General features: G+C 56.3%; 10 protein-coding genes across 10 annotated transcripts; 5 read left to right on the top strand and 5 right to left on the bottom strand.

Moving 5' to 3' along the window:
* Window positions 1-532: 532 nt before the first annotated feature.
* Window positions 533-1,750, bottom strand: C8Q71DRAFT_773685 (uncharacterized protein). The gene is made up of 4 exons (XM_047924466.1): window positions 1,329-1,750; window positions 1,087-1,235; window positions 664-1,027; window positions 533-601 (listed from the first exon to the last, which is right to left on the bottom strand). The coding sequence occupies exons 1-3, from the start codon at window positions 1,465-1,467 to the stop codon at window positions 980-982; spliced, it is 336 nt and encodes a 111-aa protein (XP_047776221.1). The 5' UTR covers window positions 1,468-1,750; the 3' UTR covers window positions 533-601; window positions 664-979.
* A 335-nt stretch (window positions 1,751-2,085) lies between these two features.
* C8Q71DRAFT_712821 (peptidase S8/S53 domain-containing protein) lies at window positions 2,086-4,235 on the bottom strand (the record flags this gene model as incomplete). The annotated part of the gene is made up of 8 exons (XM_047920879.1): window positions 2,086-2,142; window positions 2,200-2,668; window positions 2,734-2,871; window positions 2,937-3,133; window positions 3,185-3,292; window positions 3,346-3,589; window positions 3,646-3,911; window positions 3,969-4,235. The coding sequence occupies 8 exons, from the start codon at window positions 4,233-4,235 to the stop codon at window positions 2,086-2,088; spliced, it is 1,746 nt and encodes a 581-aa protein (XP_047776220.1).
* A 1,097-nt stretch (window positions 4,236-5,332) lies between these two features.
* C8Q71DRAFT_849829 (family S53 protease) lies at window positions 5,333-7,594 on the top strand. Its single transcript, XM_047926714.1, has 8 exons — window positions 5,333-5,648; window positions 5,703-5,968; window positions 6,025-6,256; window positions 6,307-6,417; window positions 6,473-6,660; window positions 6,710-6,850; window positions 6,896-7,352; window positions 7,417-7,594. The coding sequence occupies exons 1-8, from the start codon at window positions 5,391-5,393 to the stop codon at window positions 7,471-7,473; spliced, it is 1,710 nt and encodes a 569-aa protein (XP_047776219.1). The 5' UTR covers window positions 5,333-5,390; the 3' UTR covers window positions 7,474-7,594.
* Window positions 7,595-8,003: 409 nt separating this feature from the next.
* C8Q71DRAFT_185424 (uncharacterized protein) lies at window positions 8,004-8,891 on the top strand. The gene is made up of 4 exons (XM_047916835.1): window positions 8,004-8,181; window positions 8,236-8,300; window positions 8,355-8,451; window positions 8,509-8,891. Exons 1-4 carry the CDS (start codon window positions 8,046-8,048, stop codon window positions 8,769-8,771), a joined length of 561 nt encoding a protein of 186 aa, XP_047776218.1. The 5' UTR covers window positions 8,004-8,045; the 3' UTR covers window positions 8,772-8,891.
* Window positions 8,892-11,804: 2,913 nt separating this feature from the next.
* C8Q71DRAFT_185271 (uncharacterized protein) lies at window positions 11,805-12,876 on the bottom strand. The gene is made up of 2 exons (XM_047916834.1): window positions 12,559-12,876; window positions 11,805-12,491 (listed from the first exon to the last, which is right to left on the bottom strand). Exons 1-2 carry the CDS (start codon window positions 12,778-12,780, stop codon window positions 11,958-11,960), a joined length of 756 nt encoding a protein of 251 aa, XP_047776217.1. The 5' UTR covers window positions 12,781-12,876; the 3' UTR covers window positions 11,805-11,957.
* Window positions 12,877-13,051: 175 nt separating this feature from the next.
* Window positions 13,052-13,514, top strand: C8Q71DRAFT_725699 (uncharacterized protein; the record flags this gene model as incomplete). Its single annotated transcript, XM_047921713.1, has 3 exons — window positions 13,052-13,196; window positions 13,261-13,409; window positions 13,464-13,514. The coding sequence occupies 3 exons, from the start codon at window positions 13,052-13,054 to the stop codon at window positions 13,512-13,514; spliced, it is 345 nt and encodes a 114-aa protein (XP_047776216.1).
* Window positions 13,515-14,183: 669 nt separating this feature from the next.
* C8Q71DRAFT_678530 (Nucleotidylyl transferase) lies at window positions 14,184-15,791 on the bottom strand (the record flags this gene model as incomplete). The annotated part of the gene is made up of 2 exons (XM_047919732.1): window positions 14,184-14,736; window positions 15,544-15,791. Coding segments are annotated over 2 exons (801 nt in total), but the record flags the coding sequence as incomplete, so codon positions are not given.
* A 1,036-nt stretch (window positions 15,792-16,827) lies between these two features.
* Window positions 16,828-19,152, bottom strand: C8Q71DRAFT_712879 (Metallo-dependent hydrolase; the record flags this gene model as incomplete). Its single annotated transcript, XM_047920884.1, has 10 exons — window positions 16,828-16,957; window positions 17,016-17,111; window positions 17,166-17,283; window positions 17,345-17,390; window positions 17,447-17,900; window positions 17,952-18,292; window positions 18,350-18,368; window positions 18,418-18,549; window positions 18,918-18,982; window positions 19,033-19,152. 10 exons carry the CDS (start codon window positions 19,150-19,152, stop codon window positions 16,828-16,830), a joined length of 1,521 nt encoding a protein of 506 aa, XP_047776214.1.
* A 544-nt stretch (window positions 19,153-19,696) lies between these two features.
* On the top strand, window positions 19,697-20,754 carry C8Q71DRAFT_712811 (uncharacterized protein; the record flags this gene model as incomplete). Its single annotated transcript, XM_047920878.1, has 4 exons — window positions 19,697-19,981; window positions 20,327-20,454; window positions 20,512-20,647; window positions 20,704-20,754. 4 exons carry the CDS (start codon window positions 19,697-19,699, stop codon window positions 20,752-20,754), a joined length of 600 nt encoding a protein of 199 aa, XP_047776213.1.
* A 1,285-nt stretch (window positions 20,755-22,039) lies between these two features.
* C8Q71DRAFT_773650 (uncharacterized protein) lies at window positions 22,040-22,786 on the top strand. Its single transcript, XM_047924465.1, has 2 exons — window positions 22,040-22,624; window positions 22,679-22,786. The coding sequence occupies exons 1-2, from the start codon at window positions 22,074-22,076 to the stop codon at window positions 22,737-22,739; spliced, it is 612 nt and encodes a 203-aa protein (XP_047776212.1). The 5' UTR covers window positions 22,040-22,073; the 3' UTR covers window positions 22,740-22,786.
* The last annotated feature ends 606 nt before the right edge of the window (window positions 22,787-23,392 follow it).

The raw sequence follows: 23,392 nt of genomic DNA, 5'->3' as shown, positions 1-23,392 counted from the left end.
GAGCAGCCCCACTGGGGACGAGTTGTACTGAATGAGGGGCATATATTTTGCTATGCTCGATCCAGCGGACCCAATATGCAAGCGAGGTGCGACTCCGTGAGTAGCACAGATGATGGGACGCACTGCCCGGAATGCGGTGGTGCTTCTATGCCCGTCCGAGCCTGTCTAGTGCCAGCAGCGACGGGAATCGACGCGGCCTCTGGGTAATAATCAGAACGTCAGCAGACGTACGAACCTTTCTGATAGCATAAGGCAGCCACCCTTGGGGCCTATTAGCGCAAGAGATCGGAATGTGGTGGGGCATATTGTATTCCTAATCAATGGATCACACGAATCAGTAACTAGGCAGTAATACTCAACGATGTTAGAAAACGTACCAGGAAGTTGATTCGCAAAGCTTGGTATCGCCGTCACTATCAAGTATGCACCGAATGAGCGCTCCGTAGTACGTCTTCACGTGAGGGCTTTAGGGCAAGCTCTAGCGCAACACGCGTCGGAGACGCGGAGACTACTGTGTTTGCTCAATGCATGCTGTAATAATACTCCAAGCCCACAAGACACGCAGAACGTCCGATCTCAATAGACTCATAGAGATATGTCAGTAAGTGTATGCTATGCAAGTGACTCTTCTACGAGGATTATAGGCTAATCAAAGGTTAATAGCGCAGATCTTCGAGTGACCATAGACTCTCGACAACGTCAAACTGTCCAACTTCTGACACGAGTGCGAGCGCATGAAAGAAATGCCAAGCTCGCAAAATAATTACGGACTATGTTCATGGTGACATGGTCTGACACGAGGGCGATTTCAGTGACCTCACGCGCTCAACTGCCTCTGGCACGACGGAGAACTGAGACGCATGATCCCACTCAGAGGACTCGGACCATCAACCTCTATATCATTTGTACGACACATAGACAACTGGTGCGCGTTTCTTTGCACGCTAAGAGACATCATCTCATACGAGTCGGCCCCGGCCTAAGCCCTGGACAGAACGGGCGCGACCTTGAGGTCGCTGGTGTCCCACTAATGAAGCACGACAAAGCTCAGCAAGTCGGCTATCTACTAAGAAGCATGCTACTCACCACACCGGCCTTGTAGTACGGCTCCTGCTCAATGAGCTTGCGCGCGGCCTCCAGGCTGTTCGCCTTGACGATCAAGATGGTGCCCGCGATCTCGGGGTTGGAGGCGAGCGGGAGCTTGACGTCCTTCGCGAGAATAGCGCCGCCGTACACTAGATACGAGCAATAGGTCGTCAGTGACCGCGGTACCTCCGGCAATGGCAACGAGAGAAAGATCGAAGAACAGCGAGGCAAAGACTACTTACGGACGCTTCCATCCGCGCGGCGGGCAGTGATCCACTCGGTGTGCTCGGCGAGGATGGCCTGACGTTTCTGGACGACGTCGCCAGCCTTGCTGTCGGGAGCCCAGACGTAGTAGGAGAGCGTGAGGTTTGCGTGAGACATCTTAGCTGAGTGCGTTCGATGCAGAGACGGCTTGCTACCCACACCTTATATACCGTCTACGCAGGAGAAAGCCGCCTACGCATGACAGACGCGTCCGAGCAAGACTCGTAGAGCTGAGCATGCGGCCTGCCGGATATGTGCCTAAACATAATCGTCCGTAAGAGAAGCGAAGGTCGTACAACCTGATGCGAAGTAACGATACCCTAATCGGCCTGCAGCGCCATTCTCGCAACGTTGCCTGGAGAGCACGTTGCAATGTGGGCTGAGTTCTCGGACAGTCTGGTAACGTAGACCACTTTTTTGTCTGCGCGAACAAATGTTACACCACTCGGTGGACGGTCCTTGCAAAAAAGGGCCCCGGAAGCGTATACACGATGACGGTCGCATGAGCGCTGCCGAGAAATGTCGCTAGGACTGACAGGCGTGCAGCATCCCTTACTGAACAAGTGATCTTCCATGCATCAAATCATGAGTATCGCTCGTAATGTACATTGTCAGTACGTATGTAAGTATGTATAGTGTTCGCCAGAAGTCCTTGACCCTCTTCGCTCAGAGCCCAGTATGAAAAAATCCAGAGTGTTCGTTCCCAGAGTCCAGGTTGCAAATTCACGATAAAGATCAGAGCCCTGCAGCTGCTCGCAATTTGTCGTAGATAGGTGTCCCAAGGCCCGTGATCTTTCGAATGGCTCAATTAGCACGCGAGTTCCCTGAGGCCGATGTAAGAATACTCACAGGGTCCCACCCTGTCGTCGCCACGAAGCCAGTCGCCGTCCCATTAGGTCCTTGGCACTCTTTGTTGTTTCCTTTCACGATATCCGTCAGCGCGCCCGCTGCCTTCGAGTACAACCACGGGTTCAGGAAGCCGAGCACAGGTTTACCCGCATTGAGCAGCTCGTCGTTCAGCAGCGCGACGATACTCGCCCACATCGGCGTCGAGCAGCTCGTGCCCGTCGAGGGCGCATACGCGCCATCGACCACGGTCGCAAATAATACGCCGAAGCCGGCCACGTCCGGGAAGCCGCGGCCAGACGCGTTGTACAACCCCGTGTCATTGCTGCCGAGTTGCGCGAGGAAGCCTGCGACGGCAGAGGATTGGAAGGCTGGCGTAGGGAAGTAATTCGAGAAGCCGCCGCTCGAAAAGGGCACGCCGCCCTGGTCGGCCCAGTTGATGTCCGCACCAGTGGCACCTACCGAGGTCACGCTGGGTTCCGAGGATAGTAGGTGAGTGACAGCGGCGCAAGCGAGCTAAGATGCGGCCGGACTCACTATGGGCAGGTGTTCGGGAAGGTAGGCACGAACGTCGTGCAGTCCTGGAAGCCGGTACCCGACACGCCGCCGTCGCCGGAAGAAAAGAAGATCGACACGCCGCGCGCGCTGAGCTGAGCGTACGCGTTGCAGAGATTACTGCGCAGTCACACGAGTAGTTGAGTTATCGGCAGGGCTGTACGACAATGAAGATGAGAACGCACTAAGCCAGCTTCTCCGAAATCACGTCCTCGTTGGAGGAATAGCTCGTCGTCATGACCGGAGGGATCGATGTTTGGTTCAAGACATAGTTGGCCGTGTCGAGGAATCCGGACAGGCCATCATGGGTGTCTTCCCCGGCCAAGAGGTAGGTTACCGGGACGTCGGTGGCGAGGCCTACAGTGTACTGGATGTCCAGGTTCTAAGATCATCCTGTTAAGTCGCTTTCCTTGATGAGCAACAATGTACTCACTCCTTCAGATCCAGCGGTGACGTTCTGCAGGTTATCGCCTCCGTCAATCGTTTCGGTAGCGAAGGTTGTCGAAGGATCCACGTCTGGCCTGTACCGCTCTAGGAATATCTAAATGCAAGGGTGAGCATGAGACATATTTATTCGCGCCCATTGTAACAGACCTTCAGATCATCCGCGTTCGCGTATTCCTCAACATAACCCGCGACGAGTATGCCATTGCCGGAGGCAGTGGCAGGAGTAGTCGGGATGCCGTAGAGGTATTGGAGGCATGCCGTCGTGATGTTCGGCAGGTTGTACGGCCCGCAGACGGCGGAGATGTTCGCGTCAGGCGCGACGGCCTGGCTATAGGGATTTGGGACCGCAGCCAAAGCAGGTACAGCCTTGTTCACCACCTCGACAGGGAACCTGTGTGTTTCTCCTCGTCAGACAGACATGCGAGTGACATGAGATGGAGCACGGACGTGACAGTGGGATGAATGAGGTCCACATGGGGAGCTAAGTCGACGGGGATCGAGTATTGAAGTGTCCGAACGGTCTGCGCGCCGGTGACCTTGTGCGTGAAGACAGAGAAATCCGCGTCGAGCATATCATTTGCTTTGTTGACTGGGATATCAACCGAAATCCAGTCACCAGAAGGTGATAAGGGCGTTGCCACGAGCTCGTTTTCACTGAGCCACGCGTTCATGGCGTCCACACTCTCTTCCGTAGGCTTGACATAAGCTTCGACCTGTGGCAGCAGGTCAGCGGTCTACGCAAATACAAGTTGAAGACTTGGAGAACATACCTCCTCCTTCGACAGGTACTGTCCATAGTTGGAACTTTCCGGATCGCTGACATCATAGAGGGTGTCAATAAGCCCGTCAACGTTGTTCTGAGCCAGCGCGATCCGTAGGTTGAGTACCGTGTCGGGCGACGCAGACGAGTAAAGCGTGTAATCAGTCGGTGCCATCGCGCGAGCCTCGTGCAGCTGCAAGGCGCGGCGAGCCAGAGGCTTGCTCCACGCGACGCTCAAAGCCGAAGCTCCCACCAGAGTCCTAAGGAAGCCTACCATCCTACTTATAGATGGTCTCGACGATGAGCACAGTAGAGAAGACTTGGGTCGGGGAGGAAGAAGCTGACGCTGCGAGGAGTTTTGTACTTCCCGTACGGAATCGAGATTGGGCGGGATGGCGATGCGAGGGAATCGGTGATGAGGACACTCAGCTCGTGAGACCGGTGTTACATTGCATCTAAGATGCATCTTCAAACTCTTGACAGCATCGGTGAAATCAAACCGTGTCCTCATGCGGATATGAAACTCGAGGTATCAATGCTGGATCAATGCGCCTGTATAGCATGGTACATGCACGGCATCTGCACACCGTCGGTCCATGTCTAGGTCAGACTTCCGAGGTCGATTGCCAGTATGCGCCGTCTGACTTCGTTGGACGCTGAGCTGGCACTCCAAAAGCTCAGCGCACATACACATCATACGACACCAACACGGGTCATGGAGAAAGCTCAGGACTAAAGCGTTAAGCCACGACGCGGCGACTCGGAGGGCGACGTACGGGTTCCCGCCGGACATCAGCGTCCCTTCCTACTTCCTCTTGTAAGTGACGAGGGATACACCTAGGGCGTATACTGTAACGAAGAAGAGGCGAATGCTGGGGTAAGTCATTGTGCGTAGAGACATGGTAGTGCGCTTGGGCAGACTGAGACTGAGGCAAAGAAAGAACCGAGCGGCTTGTGGCTGAACATATGCGCTTACATAAACCGCAACGGCTGCGAGTTGATTTTGAATATCGATTTGAGCGATGTTGCGTCCCTCCACCTCATCCGTCCGAACGCCATGTACAAGATCTAACAGCCATCGTCCTTGCTAGCCAACTACTCAAAGAAACTTGTCCAATGCAAGCATCCTCCAGGAAGACGACCACGGACGATATCACCTAGTACTCAGTCAATGTTGAGCTGACCGAGGCTCTCTGCCAAGGACGACTGGTGGTGCTGATGTCTGATTCGCCCGTAAGTCGCCGGTCTCAGTAGCGCGTCATGCAAAGGCGACCACGCGTCGCCCGACTCATCGGCGCAGGACGGGGTCATCCTTCGAGGGTGATCACCGGACGCTGAAGAAGAGAACATGCGCCTGCGCAGTGACCCTCGCTGCAACCACCACGTCCCCTGAGCCCCAGTCGCCGCGGTGATTTTGCAGTAGTCGGCCACCATGGTCGCCGTCTGCACTGTCGTTCTCTTGCTCTCCACGCTCGTTCTCGGTGAATCCACAACACATTCCTTGCGAGTTCATGAAAGACGGGATGCCGCCCCGTTGGGCTTTACTCACAGCGGCGCAGCAAACGCAGACCATATGCTGAGTCTGCGTATTGGTTTGGTGCAGAATAACCTACAGGGGTTGTATGATGCGTTGAACGATGTGAGTGATCCGTCGAGCGACAAGTATGGTCAGCATCTGTCGAGGGAGGAGGTACGTGCGGCGTTCGATCACATACGAGCGCAGGCCCACTCATCGCTTCTATAGGTCGAAGCCTTTGTCGCGCCCACGTCGGACAGCTTCTCAGCTGCAACAACGTGGTTGAACAAGAACGGGCTAAACGCCACCGCGGTCTCTCCCGCCCGGGACTGGCTCGCAGTCAATATCTCCGTTTCACAGGCCAACTCGCTCCTCTCCGCAGAATACTCGCTCTTCACGCACGACGCTACCAGTACGGAGACCATTCGCACGCTCGAATATTCGCTCCCTACGGACCTGCAGGCCCACATTGACTGCGTCCACCCGACGACCACGTGCGTACTACGCTTCTCCTGCCCGACAGCTGATGGATCGACGGATTCACGTTCAGATTCCCTTCGGTGATCAACCACTCACCTATCCTGGAGTCCTGGACGAGGCGCGAGGATACCGGAGAAGTCGAGGCACGCGACGTCACGCCCTGCGGATCCGGTAGCCCGAACATGGTACCGGAATGCCTGCAGGCCATGTATGGGATTCCAACAACCCCGGCTACTCAGTCCTCCAACCAGATAGCGGTGACTGGGTATGATGGCATCTATGCAGAGCAGGCGGACTTGCAGGTGCGTACGCCGAATTCTGTGCACATATCACTGTTGACATGATCTGACAGAGTTTCCTAACGGCGTACAGACCCGATGTTAGCAACACCACGACTTATTCTGTCATCAGCGTAAACAACGGTACGGACCCGCAGTGGAGAGAGAACGCGGGGACCGAGGCGGTCAGTACTCCAGCTGCACGATTCGAGTATACAATTGAAATCAGACCTGGATTAGAATCTTGACATCGAGTACGCTGTCGGTCTCGCAACTAACGTTTCTGCCTACTTCGTCACCGTCGGCGGCTCCTTCGACGATGCCCTGCTCGACGCTGCAAACTACCTCCTCAGCATGGACAGCCCACCGCAAGTCGTGTCCACCAGCTACGGCGATAACGAAAACGTGCTCTCTGAGAAGCTCGCAAAGTAGGTCTGTCGACGGGCACCCAACATTCGTTACTCAGTCTCTATATAGCTCCATTTGCAACGCCTACGCTCAGCTGGGTGCGCGGGGTGTCTCCATCCTCTACGCTTCTGGCGACGGCGGTGTGTCCGGCAACCAGGCATCCGACAACTGCACGGAGTTCGTGCCTGTCTTCCCTGCGAGCTGTCCCTAGTGCGTGCGCCCCAGCTTCGTCCTTCCTCTCCTGACCTCCCCTAGTGTGACCACCGTCGGCGCGACGACCGAGCAGCCCACCGAGATCGGAGCAAGCTTCTCCGGGGGTGGCTTCTCGAACTACTTCGCACAGCCCGCCTACCAGTCCGCCGCCGTCGCCTCGTACCTCAGCGCGCTCGGGTCGAACTCGAGCGGGCTCTTCAACACGACCGGCCGCGCATACCCGGACGTGTCGGCGTACGGCACGCGGTACGACATCAAGTCCGGCGCGGTGTCGCTCATCGTGAGCGGGACGAGCTGCTCGACGCCGACGTTCGCGGCGATCGTCGCGCTGCTGAACGACCAGCTGCTCAGCGCGGGCAAGAGCGTGCTCGGGTTCTTGAACCCGTGGCTGTATAGCACCGCGGCGGGTATGGGCGCGCTGAATGATGTCGTGGGCGGGAACAACCTCGCGTGCAGCGGGGGTACGACTGGGTTTTACGCCGCGCAGGGATGGGATCCTGTAAGTGCTGTTCTGTGTCGTGTTGTGCGTTGTGGCGTTCTAACGACGATGATGGCTCTCGCAGGTTACGGGGCTTGGCACGCCGAATTTCACCCTACTCGCATCTGCCGCGGGCCTCTGAGCCGTGGAATATTGCATGAAACTTTGACTTTGCCTCTTGCATGTATCTTGCATTCAAGCTTCTGTCGCTCATGTTGCATGTTCTCTACGGGACTTCGAGCTTACATACATGTTCTTTGTCACGGACACGGCTCGGACTGACGCTTCCGTCTGCTTTACTCACGAGCTACTCTCATCTGTTGTTGTCATTGACCTTTAAAGTATCATCAACGTAGTGATTTTTGACTACTTTGTGAGATAGCCAAAGCGTGTTGTGACTGAGCTTTCGGTTCGAGAGAGGTACGGAGTGTAAACGACTCGCATAATCACTGAGTGTTAGTATTGCGAAGTAGCATCCACTGCTACATCGTGGCCGTCCGAGTCCCGCCGGTCACTGTGCCTTGACCTGGCAGCCGTCGTCGATGGTGCTAACAGTGCTCAGACCTGTGCGTGCAATGGACGGCGATGCACTTGCAAGGAGAGTGTCGGCGGAGACGCGCGACTCTGCTTACATAAGGCAATGCCGGGTGGCAGGTGGCGTCTCCCTCGCGCCCTCGCGCCCTTGTCGCGCCCTCACGCTCGTCCCTAATCCTCATGTCGTCGCCAGCCCAGAGCCCTCTTCCGCTTGATTTGCCGTCTGAAGAGTACGCCATGTCTCTGGACAGTGATTCTGAGGGTTTTGTGAGTCGCGATAACATGGATGTTGAGGTTCAAGACCGTTGTCTTTCCGGTATGGTCCTGCCGTCACTCAGTCGTATCGCTGACAATTTGACGTCTGCGAAAGTTTCAGACGCCGAGCCGCCTGAGGAGGAGTCCATGTCTGAGGAGGATTCCATGTCTGAAGACAATGTGAGTGCCGCCGGCAGCCCTATGCCGAGTCACATTGATCTCAAGGATTTCAAGTATACCGACTCGGATGCCGACGAGAACAACCCGGCGTCTCGGCTGCAGCCTAGTCTCGGTGGGATCCCTGTCACTGACACTCAGAACCCTTCGCCTGGTAAGTCATCTTAGATCATGCTCATCGCCCTTGTACCACTGATGAATGTCTACACAGTTTACTATTCAAACCCCCCGAGCTCCGACATGTGCAGTTCGAATGCTTCGAGCCCTGCGTCCAGCAAGCTCGAACTCTCGGACCTCAAGCCCGAACTCTTGAACCTCGAGGCTGAACTCTCGGACGTCGAGGCTGTTCCCGAGCCGCTGCTGAAGCGTCTCTTTGGGCACCTCCTCGACGATCCTCGCTGGCCTAACATCTGTGGGGTTGACAAGGTAAGTGTGCAAGACTACGGGTATTGCCGGTCGCTAAGTATTGCGTAGACCGTTGAAGCTAGTTTAAACGATTGGATCGCTCTCTATCTCCACATTCAATCCGATCCGTACCCATACAAGCTTTTCAGGTGAGTATGGCACATCAGCCAGGGCACAGATGCTAACATAATGAAACGATAGTTTCACGTATGACCGCCAAAAACACACTATCCACATGTCTTCTGCGAGCGAAATTCACCAGGCCTATGTGCAAGGAACGGATGAGACGGTCTGTGAGACAGCACGGGCAGGGATTGTGGCGATAGGGGAATTTGAGCCTGGGATCGTAGTGAACAATGCTTACACCTTGAAGGGGCCGACACCCGACCCTGACGACCCTCGTTGGGGAACGACATATGCAATGTCGGTCTCCCGGAAGGAGGATGAGAAGAAGAAGAACAGAGAAGCCACAGTGCTGGCCAGGGAGGAGGCGAAGGCGGCAGATAAGGCGGCAAAGGCAACAGGGGAGTCGAAGAAAGGCAAGAAATCCTCCGAGTTGGCCAAGGGCAAGAGAAAGCGCCAGGATGCGCAGCCCGACGGTTGTGCCACCGACACTGAGCCTGACGACTCTCACGCCGCGGCCAACCACGCCAGAAGCTCTGGTGCCTTGGGATCCAAATCGTCTGCTGTTGTTCCGTCCTCGCCACAGCGTTCCCGAGCTAAAGCCAAATCGTCCCAACCTGTTGCGCCTCCGCAGCAGCCTCTCAATCACATCCCCGACAACGCCATCTGTGTCTCCTTTCCTTCATTGGTCATACCCAAGCTTGTCGTTGGTTTGGGCGAGATTGGCAAAAGCGAGGATGTGACCTCCATGACGTTCAGCGTAAGTATACCGTGACGTTCATACCTGTTCAAAGTGACAACACTCATGGCCCTTCTAGATGATTGAGTACATGAACACCGACCACCGTGACGACCAATATCCCCTGATTGTCTTTGTGAAGATCGAGGAGGAGAAGGTGTACGGTTCTCCAAAGTACAAGGATTATCTCAGGAACCTTCGTTCAGACGAGGTGCGGCTGGACGAGGAGGGTTGGGCACAATCTTGGATCGACATCTACAACAAGCTGTACAACAGGCGGGACCCTGCGATTACGATTGTCTGCGGCAACGACCTGGGTGCACCAGGCGAGAATTGGCTCACTCCCACGTACACAATCAACAATCACATCTTCATGCACCGTCACCGATCTTGGCTTCTGTGTGCCGATCTCAATATGCCTGAGGATAGGCTGTTGGTGGAAGAATTGGGAGCGCTCCCTCGAGTGACTACGGCTGACTGGGAGATGAAAGAGATTGCGATTGTACGTGCTCGTGGTTCTATGCACCGCACTCCACTGATACACAATGTACCAGCCGGTCTTCGCCTCCAAGCCAGGGCCGGAGCATGTCAAACTCGGCGCTTACAATACCTTCAGTAAACGTTGGGACACGCGAATGCAGAACACCACGGATCGTGTCTTCCAAGGGTGCGTCCGCGCCTTCTTCAAGGCCAGCAATGCGGGTCTGGATCAATTCCTGGATGAATACGACATCAGCGTGGACAATTTGACACGCTTTGCAACACGAAGAACACAAGCTGGACAGGGAGAGAAGCCACCGGGACGGCCTTCGCTGGACGACGAGATGGGTAAAATGCGTAAAATGGGCAAATTTGGGGCTCCTGAGACAGCCCAAGGCCGCCTCAGGACCTTTGTCTATGACCTCGCGTCCAAGTATGAGCTGGAGGCGCCACGGGGGAAGAACCCACGAGGGCCGCTGCCCATTACTGGTCGCGAAAACCTCTCCAATGCCGTCAATGATGACGACTACTTTGATGAGTTGATGGCGACTGTTGAGAAGAGGGCTGTCAAACGTGCTCGCATGGGCGAAGAGTAAGTTGTTGGTGAATTCCTGTTGGCATTTCGCCACCATTTGCCGGCAGGGTTGTACTTGTACCACTATTCACATGTTGCTTCTGTACATATCGCTTTCGTATCATTTTTCGTACGTGCATTGTGGATATCGCCCTTTCTTGTTGTTGTGCTCTCATATTGCTTCTCGTATATTGCAGTCGTTCCTATTGCCTTCGCTCAAGTGTTGTGTTCTTTACGTCACACTTTCGTCGTTTGTAAATGCTATGTGCTCGCCTTGATCATGTTATGACACTTCGCAATGTATGTGCAGATTTTGGAGAAGGCCAAACGCGTGCGCTTTCCGCCCTCCCTACCCTCCTAGAGCAAGTGCCGTGCCGGCCCGCAGCGCGGCCCGCCGGGAGGGGGTGGCGTGGTTTTTTCCCCGATGCGCAACGCGTTGCGCATCGGGGAAAAAACCACGCCACCTTCACCCGGCGGGCCGCTGCTCGGAACGTTTCTGCCGGCACAACAGAGTATGGACCGCGCGCACCAGGCGATATAGGAACACGCGCGATGGGACGTGCACAGCGCAGCGTCGCACACTTGAACAGCGGAGACGGCAGACACGTCGAGCGTTGGGCTCACTATGTCTGTAGCGCATAATGGGATCGATAGTCAATGAGATACTGTGAGAGTTGACGGGCACAGACGCACCGCAGCTCCCGTTAGAGACAGCGGCAGGTCGCAGGATACGCACAGACACACGCCGTGCGCATCGTCGTGATTGGCAGCGCGTACATCTAGCGGAGAGCTCGGCGTACCGCTGACACGTTGTAGAGCAGCAAAGTAACCGGACACATCGGATACGATTGGTATGCGCGGGCCCGCCTGCGCAGGTGTGGGTACGATAGGGGAGTCCACATCTCCGCGTCCAACAAGGCAGAACCCGAAGAGCTGGTATGCGCATTGGTAAGTCTGCAAGCGCATGAGTATAGAAAGGAAGGGCGTACTGCCTGCCTGTGTCCCAGTCTGGCGCTCGTCGTCTTTGCCCTCATCGCGTCCTCTCACCCACACCCTTGACTCCTTCTTTCGCGTGTACCATCGAGTGCGCTGTCTAGACGGCCCGGTCGCTCTGTGTGACCTTTATTAGGCGCACGCCGTTCAAATCCCGGGTTGCGCAGCCGGATCGCGCACCGTAAGGTCGCAAAGATTTGAAACCGAGTCACCAGGCTAGAGGAAAGGGCCTTCAGATGTAAGAGACGCAGCCTGAAAGCGCGGAAGGGCGCTCGGGGAGGAAGGACAGGCCGTGCGGATGCCGGTAGCGGGGTCGTTGGGGACCACTGGCCGAGCGCGAGGTTCCTTACCAGCCTATGTCAAGTGAACATTCGTTTCTCGACGCAAATATCTCCCTGCACAGGCGGACGGTCATATCATTTCCCACATCTGGTTGTAGACGAAGGGCTGCAGGCGGGGTAGCGTATCGGACGCTAGCGCACAGATTACCCAACACTGGCATGAACCGGTGGCCGACACTGCTGGTGCCTAGAGCGTGCGAGTCCGCTTCGAAAGTCTTGTACTCGCCGGATACCACTGCGAATCGGTTCGTAGCAGCCGCGTGAGGTAGGGTGAAAGGGTAGGTCGACGGGGGAGCAGGCCTCAAAGCACCAGTTAGATGGCCTATGCGCGAGGGTGATACGTGCCATGCATATGTATAGCAGTCATCGCCACGCACGCACAATCGTGGACGACTCGTCCTGCAGCGACCGACTGGACTACCGCCGCTGCTGCTCAGCGGCGGCGGTATGGGAAGCGAGGGGAGTTGGAGGCAGGTCGGACGGCAGGACGGCCCTTGTATGACCCATCGAGGATGAGTGAGGACAACTCGGACGTTTCGCTACTGAGGACCGGCGGTGCATACAAACATCAGGCTCGAACTGCAACGCAAGGGCAATGCGACGTACCTTGTCTGCAATTATTCCTGCAATGAGTGTCACCAAATCATTCTGTAATCCTCCTGTAGATCTATTGTAGCGTCGTGTGTACTCGCAGTATGGATTGGACACAGAGGTACGTGGTCGAGAGGAAGGTGGTGGACGGCGGCTCCAGCGCTTCACGTTTACCTGTAAACGTCGATGTCCTGCTTCGAGTCCACACGCGTCACTATCGTTGACTGCAACAGTCATCTGTCCTGTGAAGGATTCACAAACCTATTCCTCGCCCATCCCTGCGGGGTCGCGCGTTGCCCGTCGACCACGGTTCCGGAACGACCTCTGTGCCGAGGAGGTACACATCCTGGTATCGTGACTCAGTCTATTGCACGATCTTCATAAGCCTCCGGCCCGTGTCTCCTGCATCCCAGCCTTCCTCCGAGCCCATATGAATCTTGCGATTCGAGCTTTCTCAGCTCGCACCCCGCTCACCCGCACCCGCAGATCTCCCCTCCAGTTCGCAGCGATGTCCACCACCGCAGGCCCGACGCTGTACAAGTTCGCCGTCTGGGCACCCGACATGACCGACCCGGAGGCGTTCAGCCGGCGCATGGCCGTGCGCGAGTCGCACCTCGTGAACGCGAAGAGTCTGTTTGCGAACGGGGTTCTCAGTGCGTATCCGTCTCTTCGTACTAGTGATCCGCTGCTCAATATCTGCCGACGGCGGTCTCGTAGAGTTCGGCGGCGGACTGCTGTCGCCCGAGTCGATCGCGTCTCCCACCGCGGAGAAGAAGCTTGTCGGCTCGATGATGGTCTTCGAGGCGGACAGCGTCGAGGCGGTGAGGAAGGTGATTGAGTCGGACCTCTACTATCAGAACGGGGTGGTGCGTCTTCCTCCCACGCGACAGTGCGATGTTGCGCTGACTGGGGCAATACAGTGGGACAAGGAGAAGCTGCAGATCTTCCCCTGGCTACAAGCCAACCTCTGAGGAAGTGTGTTTAGAAAACAATTTGTACTATACATGGGACGTCGAGCGGGCGAGGACCTTAGACCCTCGGCATATGCACCCCACACAGCGACGGCAGCATCGCAACGCACTGTACCGTGTTCGACGTTCCTGTTTGCCTCGCACCTACATAACGAGCGCAATGGAGGCATACCATCATTTCGAGACAAGGACCAGTATGGTCCGATGCATTTCGATTGGCACGTACTGCCCCGACTGGATGTTGTCCATCGGCTCCATCTCAAGAGCTCGGAATGTCTACCTATGTATCCGCTGCTTATCTGAAGCACGGATATATGTTCGTCTCACTGTCAATACTCATCGCCTGGCATTAGTGACACTCGTTGACACCAGACACCCGCCGATCTGCGACCATGGAAGGTGCTCATGTACATATCCCACCAGTGTCGACACTGGAAAGGCACGTCTCGCAGCCCGTCAGCTGTCTCGCGACTCTGCATTAAGGCGAAGTTGTAGCACGTACAAAGAGAAATCCAATGATACAGAATAGATAACACCAAAGCAATCTAGTGTGCCACGCCCGACGTACAATGTCCCGCGTCCCGCTGTCCCACTCTATGATTTTTCTTTCGTGCCCAGCGGACATCATGACTTGGCGCCGCTCGAGCCGGGCTCGCGCTCCGCCTCCTTCTCCTTTCCCTTGCCCTTTTCCTTCTCCGCGACCACCGCGCCGCTCGCCGCGCTCGCGGTCGGGCCCTCGTCTGAGTACAGCCCGTTCTGCTCGATGTAGTCGACAACGGGTGCAGGGAGCAGGTAGCGCACGGAGAGGCCGCGCCGGAGGAAGAGCCGGACCTTCGTCGACGAGACGTCGTTCTGGATGAGCTGGTGGATAAGATGGATGTTGTGCCGCCAGCGGGAAAGCGAGTCGATCGCCTGGTCCATGTCCGCGCCTGCGCGCTCGATGATCATCACGCCGTACTTGCCCAGGATGTGGTCGAGATCACGCTCGGACCACACGCCGGGCTCGCTCATCGTCGCGATGAGGTCCGACCCGGCGAGGAGCATGATGCGCGCGGGCTTGCTCGTCCCGTCGGGGGAGGCGATCCCCCCGAGCATGGTGTTGATCTCGAAGTCGAAGTGGTCGAGCACGACGGCGGTGCGCTGGTAGGACTGGATGGCCTCCCATGGGTCAACCATGAGCCATGTTGATGTCTGTTCCGCAGCGATGTTGCACATGTGAACACTGGGAGATAATGTTCGTCAGTGTTCGGGTTCATGACAACACTCGGAGGATCTGTGACGTAGAAGCGAGTATACTGAGACTTCGACATGAGCACCGGCGGCCGCGGGGAAATCCCGGATAAGTGCATCGAGCAGAACGACCGAAGCAGAACGACCGAAGCACGAAGCAATCAGGTACGCATACCCGCGCCGTGCTTCCAGAAACACAGTGTGAATGAGGGTTCGCAGCTCAGTAACTGAGCGCACACAAGAATCGACGCCGCATTGATAGATCCTACCTCCAACCACAGGTATTGAATTGCCATTGCGTGCGGGCGTTGGCATGCTCCAAAGAGCATAGTGTCCGCCCTCCCCGAATGATAGAAGAAGAAACACGATGCAGATAGCGCAACCCTCGTTCCCCTTACCGCAATCCGCAGCAGCTCGCGATGACCACCGGCGGTCACGCGAGGTGTCCACCGAGCGCGCAGGAAGATGAGTGCAGCGACCCTCGCAGTCCCACAGGCTCAGCTACCGAACCACTCGGGGATGAATAATGAAACGCAGATGGCCTGACTTGCTCTGCCCTCAGGTAACACATCTGCGTGCTCCCTAAGCAGACGGAAGTCCGTGAAAGAGCGCACATCATCTTGCAGCGCCCTGTGGACTGGCTTGTCGACCACAGGCGGTCACTTACGGGCATTGCGGGGAAGCCTATGGCACAGCCAGCGCAACCGAGCACGGCCAGCTACTTTGCGACGGATTCCACGGTGCACTCATGCGGGACCACATAGCCGTACTGTCCGGTGCGGCGAAACGGCAGACTCACCGATGGTGTGCGCTGAGCAGCCCGGGCTTCTTGTACTGGTCACTGACAGGACTGAGGTACCCCGCGACGATCTCGTAGTCCGTGTTCTGCCGCACGAAGTCGACCGCCATCTCGAACATCCGGAGGTGGAGGAAAGTAATCGGACTGAAGGACCCGCATGCTACGAGGACGAGAGGTTGCTTGTCTGGATTCCGCAGGGTGTGTCGGAGGCGGTGTGTCGGGAATTGGTAGTCTGGCGGGTATGTGAAGCGAGTGGGTTGTTCGCTGGCCATGGCGGCGAGCAACAGGCTGGCAGAGCGAGTGGTCGGGCGAGGGGTGGGGTGGCACTAGTCAGATAATGCTATGGCGAATGGAGAAGATAATATGGCGGCTGACCGGATCCTGGAGCGCTTCCCACGCTGCGCTCTATATGTCAGGGCACGGCACACGGGTCCGGGTGCGCTGATTCGACGCCCTCGTCGTCGCCGGGCGACGCGTCGTGCAGCAAAGCATGTGTGCCATTCTGCCTAATGATGGTGGTTGAGAAGGAAGTTGCGGCTCGTTGCAGACGAGTCGCGAGCCTCGCCTTGACAGCGCGATGATCGTCGAAGCCACTTTCGCGTAAATACCATTTCTATAGATTTCTATCCAAAATGACTTCTCGTGAATACGTGGGAATTGCGTCCATATAGAGTATCGCTCCGTCGGACACCCAGAGTCGCGGAGCGTTCGCAGGCCCATCTCGAAAGATGCGGTTCGAATTCGTCAGCAGCCGCACATATGACGCTGCTTCATACGCTTCGTACGCATCGAAGCTGCCATACTCGATCCGACTTCCGAGAACCGCGGCCGAGAATCTGTGAGAACGCGTCTGTAGAGTACTATATAGTAGTACTATGCACCGGCAGCTGCACTGCAAACCACGCCTTCTCATCCGAGGCCAAATATAACCTCGAATGTCTACTGAGTGATTTGACAGTATACAGTCCAGTGTGTCTTCCGGATCATGTCCGCTGTGCACAGCTAGCTGAGATTCAGAGTAGTTGGTACCGACTGTGTCATTCGGGGAGATGCGGGAAGTGTAGGATGCAGTCTAGAATACATAGGTTCACTCAGTTGGACGGCCATCTCTCACTACACCACGGTTCCTATTGATGAAATAGGAAGCTACAACACATTTAATACAGTATCTAATTCGTCATGAAGATAAGCAACAGTACGGGAACCTACACCTGGACGCCATGTATGCAATTGCAGAAATCGCCGGTACATAGACGACAGCGCCCCTGGAACGCCAACCATGAATCAGTTCTTCGTCCAAACTTCCTTACCCTTGACCCAGGTGCTGAGCACGTTGCCCTTGCGGTCGAGCACGACAAGGTCGGCGTCCGCGCCAGAGCGCAGCGTGCCCTTCTTGTTCTCGATCCCCAGGCACCTGCGATCCCACACGTCAGCGTCCCCATTTCCGCGACGATGGGGGACACGGTACCCACCTTGCCGGGTTGAACGTAGCGCACTTGATCGCCTCGCCGAGCGAGCAGCCCGTGAAGCGCGAGAAGTTGCGCACGCACTTGTCCAGGGTGACCACGCTATGCTCTCGGTGAGAACGAGCGCATGAAAAGCAGCGAGCACGCGACACGTACCTCCCTGCGAGCGTGTCCGTGCCCTCCAGGTAGAGCTTGTCGCCCTCCTTCACGAAGCGCTTCCCGTCGCGCCACTCGTGCACGCCGTCGTGGAGGTGCGGGTCGAGGATTTTCATCGCTGCCAGCATGTCAGCGTCCTTCTGCTCGGAACTCCCAGGGGATCGCCGGGGGACGCTCACCATCTGTGATCAGAATGCACCCGTCGGGGTAAGAAGAGTACGCCAGCTGACAACCACGGGGTCAACCCATCAAACAGCCGGACGCGCAAGAACGCTACGCACCCTGACAGAGTTCGGGTGGGAGTGGATCCCGTCCACGATGAGCTCGTAGAACGGCCGTTCGAACGCCTCCTCGACCTTGCCCTTGCGCAGGTTCAGGTCGTCCGTGCTCGCGAGCGCGCGCAGGATCGGCGTCTGCGGTGGCGTCTGCTGGTCGTCGAACGCCTCCGACGTCGCCTTCGGTGCCGCCGCGGGGGAGCCTGGGCCTTCGATCTGCAGCTGCGCGAGCCGCTTGCTCAGCGACGTCTGGCGCGCGTGCCAGGAGCCCGACGCGGGCGAGGCTGGCGAGGCGGGGGACCCCGGGGTGGACGCGAACGGGTAGAGCGAGGGCGAGGCACCGAGGAGACCGATGATGGACGGGTCGCGGTGGTGCAGCTGCGGCATCGCGTTGAAGAGGTGGGTGATGAGGCGCGCGCCGTGGTATACAGCATGTGTTGCGATGTCCGTCGTCGCGATACTACACCGACGCACATTAGCGATTCGCCAATGTCGCAACAGGACGCCTTACCTGTGCCCTATGGAGAAGACAACTCCGCGCTTGATGAGCTCCGGGATGGAGGGCATGACGCCCTCGATCTCCGGTGCGGCGGTGACAATGCGCACGCCGACGTCATTGCCCTCGGCCATGAGCCAATCCTCCTGGTCCACAAGGTTTTGGGCACCGTACAGCTCCTCGAACGAAGCGAAGCGCTCGCGTGCGGGCACGAGGAATTGTGGGGCGTGCGCACCCCGTTTCGCCATCTGAATGAAGGGACCCTCGGCATGCCATCCAAGAAGGGTAGCGGTTGTAGGAGATGCGAAGGGGCGCAGGAGGTGCAAGAGCTTAGGGTAGAGGGACTTCTCTTGGGTCTGTGCACGTTGTCAGCTTTGTTCCCAGAATCCTCTGCGTGCTGCTCATGAACTTACAATAATGGTGGGGACGAGGCTGCCATGCTGTTCAGCGGAGATTATCACAGTATGGACAAATTACGTACGATGTTACACCCGTTTCGATGATTCTCTCGGCGACATGCCGCATCCCAGCTCTGTATACTTCATCGTCGCCGTCGTACACGGAGAAGTCGAAGCCGTAAGCACCATTAATTTGGATATCCATGAACCCGGGGCTGTTACGACTTTAGCTACTGTTCAAATGGCAGTCAGGTGTAATTTCCGGGCTGCCTGGGGCTTTACTGGCGGACGCGCATAGATTGCAGAGTTCGGACGTGTAGAGGTGTCACGATGCAGCATTTATACGTCGGTATGGTATTATGAGCTGCAAGGGGACACCCATGGCTTCATACGCCTGAGAGAAGCACGTCTAGCAGTCCCCAGGCTGACGTTCGACCCTGCTCGAAAGCAGGCCATATCACTGGCCGCCTACAATGTAGGCGTTTTGCTGTACGACCGGTCGTATGCAAATCGCGTAGAAGCAGGCATCCATTTCTCACTCCAGCCTCCAGCGCCGCGAAAGTGGATCGCGGATCTTACTCACCTCAGGATGTTGCCTCCGAGGTCGATCACTCTGTCGGGACGCTCCCTCCTCAAGAAGAAGGTTTTCTATGTCCGTCAAGATGAGACACAATGCTGGGCAAGTTTGATGCACATACCTGTGAGTCCAGGATGACTCCTCGACGCTCATCGATCCACAGATCCCGCTCGACGAGGCTCCCATCCTCCAGCGGCAGCAAACAGTTCGTGAAGCAGACGAGGCCGTTAGGGGAAGACATTGTGGTGAAGATGGTGGTGAAATGGCGGTGCTGACGGCCGAGACGATGCTTTATGGGCTCAAATCTCAGGCCCCGAGTTGGACATGCTCCGACGCCGAGGAGCATATGGGCTCGACCTTTATCAGGCAGTGACACACGGTCGGCCAATTGCCTTGAAGAACGTTGCTGCAGAGGCACCGCATTCTCAGGACGGCTACCTGAGTGTTCAGAAAATGGTTTCTTGCTATTGCTACTGCGACTTCAGGCATCGTGTAGAGCAGAGTTCAGGACCGACGGGCTGAAGTGCTGATGGCTGGTGGTGGTCGAGTTGTACGGACAGGGCCGCTGCGCGCCACACTGCAGCGAGTTCACCCGGATATCGCCGGGCAAATCTGAGATTCGGCATCCAAGATCGGGCCTGCCCAGCTTCGGCCATTGCTCACCAATACTCACTCATAACTCACTCACCTCCACCATGTCCTCGCTGCCCACTGTCGCTAGGATCTCCAAGGCTTCGCTAGCACGACATGCAGCATGGCCCACCGCAAGCCTGGGTGCTTGCGGCATGCGCTGTCTACCCCGCTGGGCGACGAGTGAGCTGCGAACCGGGGTCGTACTAGACCAGCATGCAGCCAGACCACTGCGTCATACGAACCCCAGACGAGCCTTCAGTTCCACTTCCTCAGCAAGAGCGGCCCTCGCGCAACACCCGCCGACGAAGCAGTCAGTGCTTGTCGCGTACCCGTCTCCAGATTCCATGGAGGAGAATGACGAAGACGCGGATGAGCCGGACGTGGACTTCGTACCGCCGGAGGAGGCGCAGCTGGAGATCACCGACAGGGCTGCAGAGGTATGTGATTCAATTGATGGTGTGGTCATTCATATCGTCGCGGAGTGCGTTGACCTGGTGTCGGTGTAACGCGACCACCCCTCGAGACAATGTTTACCGAACTGTCCTATGCTTGCGGACCGAGCTCACATCCGACTTGGGCTGTGTATGCTCGGTGGCATAGTATGATGTATGGGGTCGACCGTGCAAGTAGTGTGATTAGCACGGTAGACGCGGCCGAAGTCTTTGTAGCTGTAGTAAGCGTCCATCGGGCTCGTAGATATCATGCCAGTGAGCGAACGACATCAGCTCTTAAGAATACCGTTCTTCGCTCTCCATAACCTTCTGCTGACAAAGTATATCCAGCAACTTCGCTCATTAGCAAATCGCGAGCAGAGCCCAAACGCGGCATTGCGAATAGCGGTGGAGAGTGGTGGCTGTCACGGGTATCAGTACAAACTAGAGCTCGCGAAGAAGCGTCAAGCAGACGACTAGTATGTGCCTCACTCACAACATTTTTAGTTGCGCATCCACTCATGCGACGTTCACAGCCATTTCTCCCATCCTACGGTGAAGCCTTCGAATATCTACGTCGACGCCGTGTCCATGACGCTGCTGAAGGGTTCCATCATCGACTTCGCTACGGAGCTGATCGGTAGTAGTTTCCGGGTGGTAGAAAACCCACAGGTGTGTGATTTCTTGTCTGTTGAGGAGAATCACGAATAACTTTGGACGTCGCACAGGCGAAGGGAGGCAGCTGTGGCTGCGGCGTAAGCTGGGAGCTTAAGATCTAGTTCGTTGGATGCATGAGACGATGCTTATATTGTGTGTATAATATGTTAGTGCGTCGTTCAATCTGCGCTTTCCTCGGCCATGTTTTACATTGTAATGCGGAGCGATATCCGATCATGCATAATGTTTACCATCTCCTGATCTCTGTGTTGGTCTCGCATAGTCGCTCTGTGTCAGCCAAACATGGCCTCATACGCACCTACGATGTTTCTGCCATTGCACGAAGGGACTTGCTCTGAAGGCCGTATTCATCGACTCTGGTAATGTTGAGTTATTGACGTTCTTCCCTATCACTCTCGTTGACATATAGAGTACTCTTGACTGGCTACGAGGCCTTAGCTCAGCGAAGACGTCACACAAACCAAACCCTCACGGCGTCTCCGAGCGTCCAGGACTCGTATGGTACGGAAGTCGCCATGTACATCACGAAGCTCACAAGAACGGCTGAACCTTACATTTCAGGACCTCGTGTATATGCTTCTCATCCACAGAATGACATCCAGAAGACGTGCGTGAGAGGCAACCTCTCATCTCCGCCTCACCAACAGGCAATTCGACTGCGCACTCGAACCGTATCGCGGCGCGACGCTCGGGGTTGACAGTCTCCCGTCCTAATGGGGTACGCTGCTGTCAGGCGCAAGGCAGTCAGAAGCGATAGAACCTGACAGAACTCGGGCACAGGGCACCATGTGAGGGGCCAGGTGCTCACAGAAGGCGCGGGCGTTGTCTACTGTCCACCTGCCCTCAACCAGGGCTCGAGCTATATAACGCGCGATGCGTCCTCTCGAGTTCCCCATCATCATGCCACACATCGTTCTCTAGGCTCCAGACGTTGTAAGTTCCCATTGCACATCGAGCCCATCGCATTGCTGACGGTCTACATGCAGCTGAGCGCGCTGCGGCTCTGGTAGCCGACTTGGGCCTGCCTCTCGCGACCCGAGGCAGGTCCCCGCCGCACTGCTGAAAAGGCCTACACGAATCCGAAACGATCGTGGTCTGGCTTTGCTCAGAGAAGCATGATGTGAGTCGGTTACTCTGCCTCGTCGCTGCGTCATTGATGCTGACTGGTATCGCGCTCTCCAGACTGTCGTCGGCGACATTGCCTGCTGTGTAGTAGTGTATATGCTGTCAATTATGGTGTTATGCGGGATGTCGTTGTGTGATTCGACTTATCTCATCGCCAGTGAGAGCGCATCGGTAAGTTTGAGATGCTTGTATGCGCCTGGATAATCTCAGGATGAAACTATGTCACGTTGTAAATGCACTATGTTTGCTGAATAACCCGTCTCAAGGAGTCGGCTACCGTGTTCTGTGATTGTTCATGTTAAAGTGGCCGACCAAAGCGGCCGTCTACTGTTCACTTAACCTAGGTATGTCGATTTCACTGCTTTCCATCGTCCACAATCGGACTTCAGAAGGATTATCAAAAGCCAAGTATACTTGCATTCCGCCATTAGTAAAGTTACTAATAAACACAAGACGATGCATCCCAGCACATCACATCCAATCACTCCGCCTTCGGGACCTTCGCCACCGCAGCGTGCGCGCTCGCCGGCAAAATCTTCTTGGTCACCGCCTCCTGGATGACGTCCTCGATCCACGTCTGGCAGTTCTTGTCAATGTCGGCGACCTCGTATTTCGGCGTGCGCGTGCTCGCCGCGAGCGAGTTCAGCTGGGCGACGTGCGACGCATCGATGTCCGCGATGTGCCACGTCTTGATGTGCCCCTTCGACTTGGCCGCGTCGAAAGGCTTCGGGCCGCGGTGCTCCATTCCGATGTGCTTCTTGTCGGACCAGATCACGTCGTGCCAAACGGTGCCCGCCGCGCCCTCAGCACCGATAAGAAGCTTCCAGTGGTACAGGCCGTCATCACCTGTGAGTGCATATATTAGAAGGCGGGCTGCTTGCGCAGAGGGACAGCACATACCAGGCTCCTGTTGGATTATCGAGACCGGGTGCGTGTCTGGTTGTCGACGATAGCTCGGTGAATCTACATTCTGGTGGATAACGTAGGAGATCACTTACTGCCATTGCGCGCAAGGAGCAAATTGACGAGCTCCCGAGCGAGAACCTTGGCGTCTTCCCGCCTTTGCATCCGAGTGTCCGTGAAGGAATTGTAGCTGGAGCGAGCATAGAGCTCGTCGTCGTATGAGCGTGCGTATAAGTCGTCACGGGCGAGGAGGTCGTCTTCCCAGTCGACTGTGCGTGCCGCAACAGCATTCCACTCGCGAGCTGCCAAGGACTCATCATAGGCATTCAGAGAGCGTTCCTGAACAGATGACCTAGAGAAAGACGCGTGAATATTCTAGATGATCTCTGACGAGGGCAAGCTCTTAGCTCACCGCCAGGTCGGATGCGCCAGTGCCGGGACTGCGGCGACAGCAGCAAGAACGAAAGAGAGGGCAGATACAAAACGCATCGTCGGGAACTAAGCGAGAAGGAGGAAGGGGAGTGCTTATGTCGTGAAGTGGGACGTGAGTGAAGGATCGTCGAGTCGTAACGGAAAGCAAGTCAGGCTGGATAGATCATATGTTCCATGAGCAAAGCGAAGTCAGGGAAGGTCTGTATAGGACTCACCGTCCGGCACCTATACTTGTGTGAGCTCAGAAAGAGAATGGGAGAGCTGACGACCCATACCGAC

Source organism: Rhodofomes roseus, assembly GCF_022264815.1.
Source record: "Rhodofomes roseus strain CIRM-BRFM 1785 chromosome Unknown C8Q71scaffold_18, whole genome shotgun sequence".
Lineage (NCBI taxonomy): Eukaryota > Fungi > Basidiomycota > Agaricomycetes > Polyporales > Fomitopsidaceae > Rhodofomes > Rhodofomes roseus.
The sequence above is the reverse complement of the archived record's forward strand: the minus strand, read 5'-3'. Positions and strand labels throughout refer to the sequence as shown.

Coding starts and splice junctions, on each gene's coding strand:
- C8Q71DRAFT_773685 (XM_047924466.1), bottom strand. CDS start 1,467: ATGTCTCACGCAAACCTCACGCTCTCCTACTACGTCTGGGCTCCCGAC. Junction 1,236..1,328: donor CCGCGCGGATGGAAGCGTCC/GTAAGTAGTCTT, acceptor GCTCGTATCTAG/TGTACGGCGGCGCTATTCTC. Junction 1,028..1,086: donor CGTACTACAAGGCCGGTGTG/GTGAGTAGCATG, acceptor GTGCTTCATTAG/TGGGACACCAGCGACCTCAA.
- C8Q71DRAFT_773650 (XM_047924465.1), top strand. CDS start 22,074: ATGTTAAAGTGGCCGACCAAAGCGGCCGTCTACTGTTCACTTAACCTA. Junction 22,625..22,678: donor GTGGTACAGGCCGTCATCAC/CTGTGAGTGCAT, acceptor GACAGCACATAC/CAGGCTCCTGTTGGATTATC.
- C8Q71DRAFT_185271 (XM_047916834.1), bottom strand. CDS start 12,780: ATGACTGTTGCAGTCAACGATAGTGACGCGTGTGGACTCGAAGCAGGA. Junction 12,492..12,558: donor CAGGAATAATTGCAGACAAG/GTACGTCGCATT, acceptor GGTCCTCAGTAG/CGAAACGTCCGAGTTGTCCT.
- C8Q71DRAFT_849829 (XM_047926714.1), top strand. CDS start 5,391: ATGGTCGCCGTCTGCACTGTCGTTCTCTTGCTCTCCACGCTCGTTCTC. Junction 6,257..6,306: donor CAGAGCAGGCGGACTTGCAG/GTGCGTACGCCG, acceptor ATGATCTGACAG/AGTTTCCTAACGGCGTACAG. Junction 6,418..6,472: donor AGAACGCGGGGACCGAGGCG/GTCAGTACTCCA, acceptor GACCTGGATTAG/AATCTTGACATCGAGTACGC.
- C8Q71DRAFT_185424 (XM_047916835.1), top strand. CDS start 8,046: ATGTCGTCGCCAGCCCAGAGCCCTCTTCCGCTTGATTTGCCGTCTGAA. Junction 8,182..8,235: donor TCAAGACCGTTGTCTTTCCG/GTATGGTCCTGC, acceptor CGTCTGCGAAAG/TTTCAGACGCCGAGCCGCCT. Junction 8,301..8,354: donor ATTCCATGTCTGAAGACAAT/GTGAGTGCCGCC, acceptor AAGGATTTCAAG/TATACCGACTCGGATGCCGA.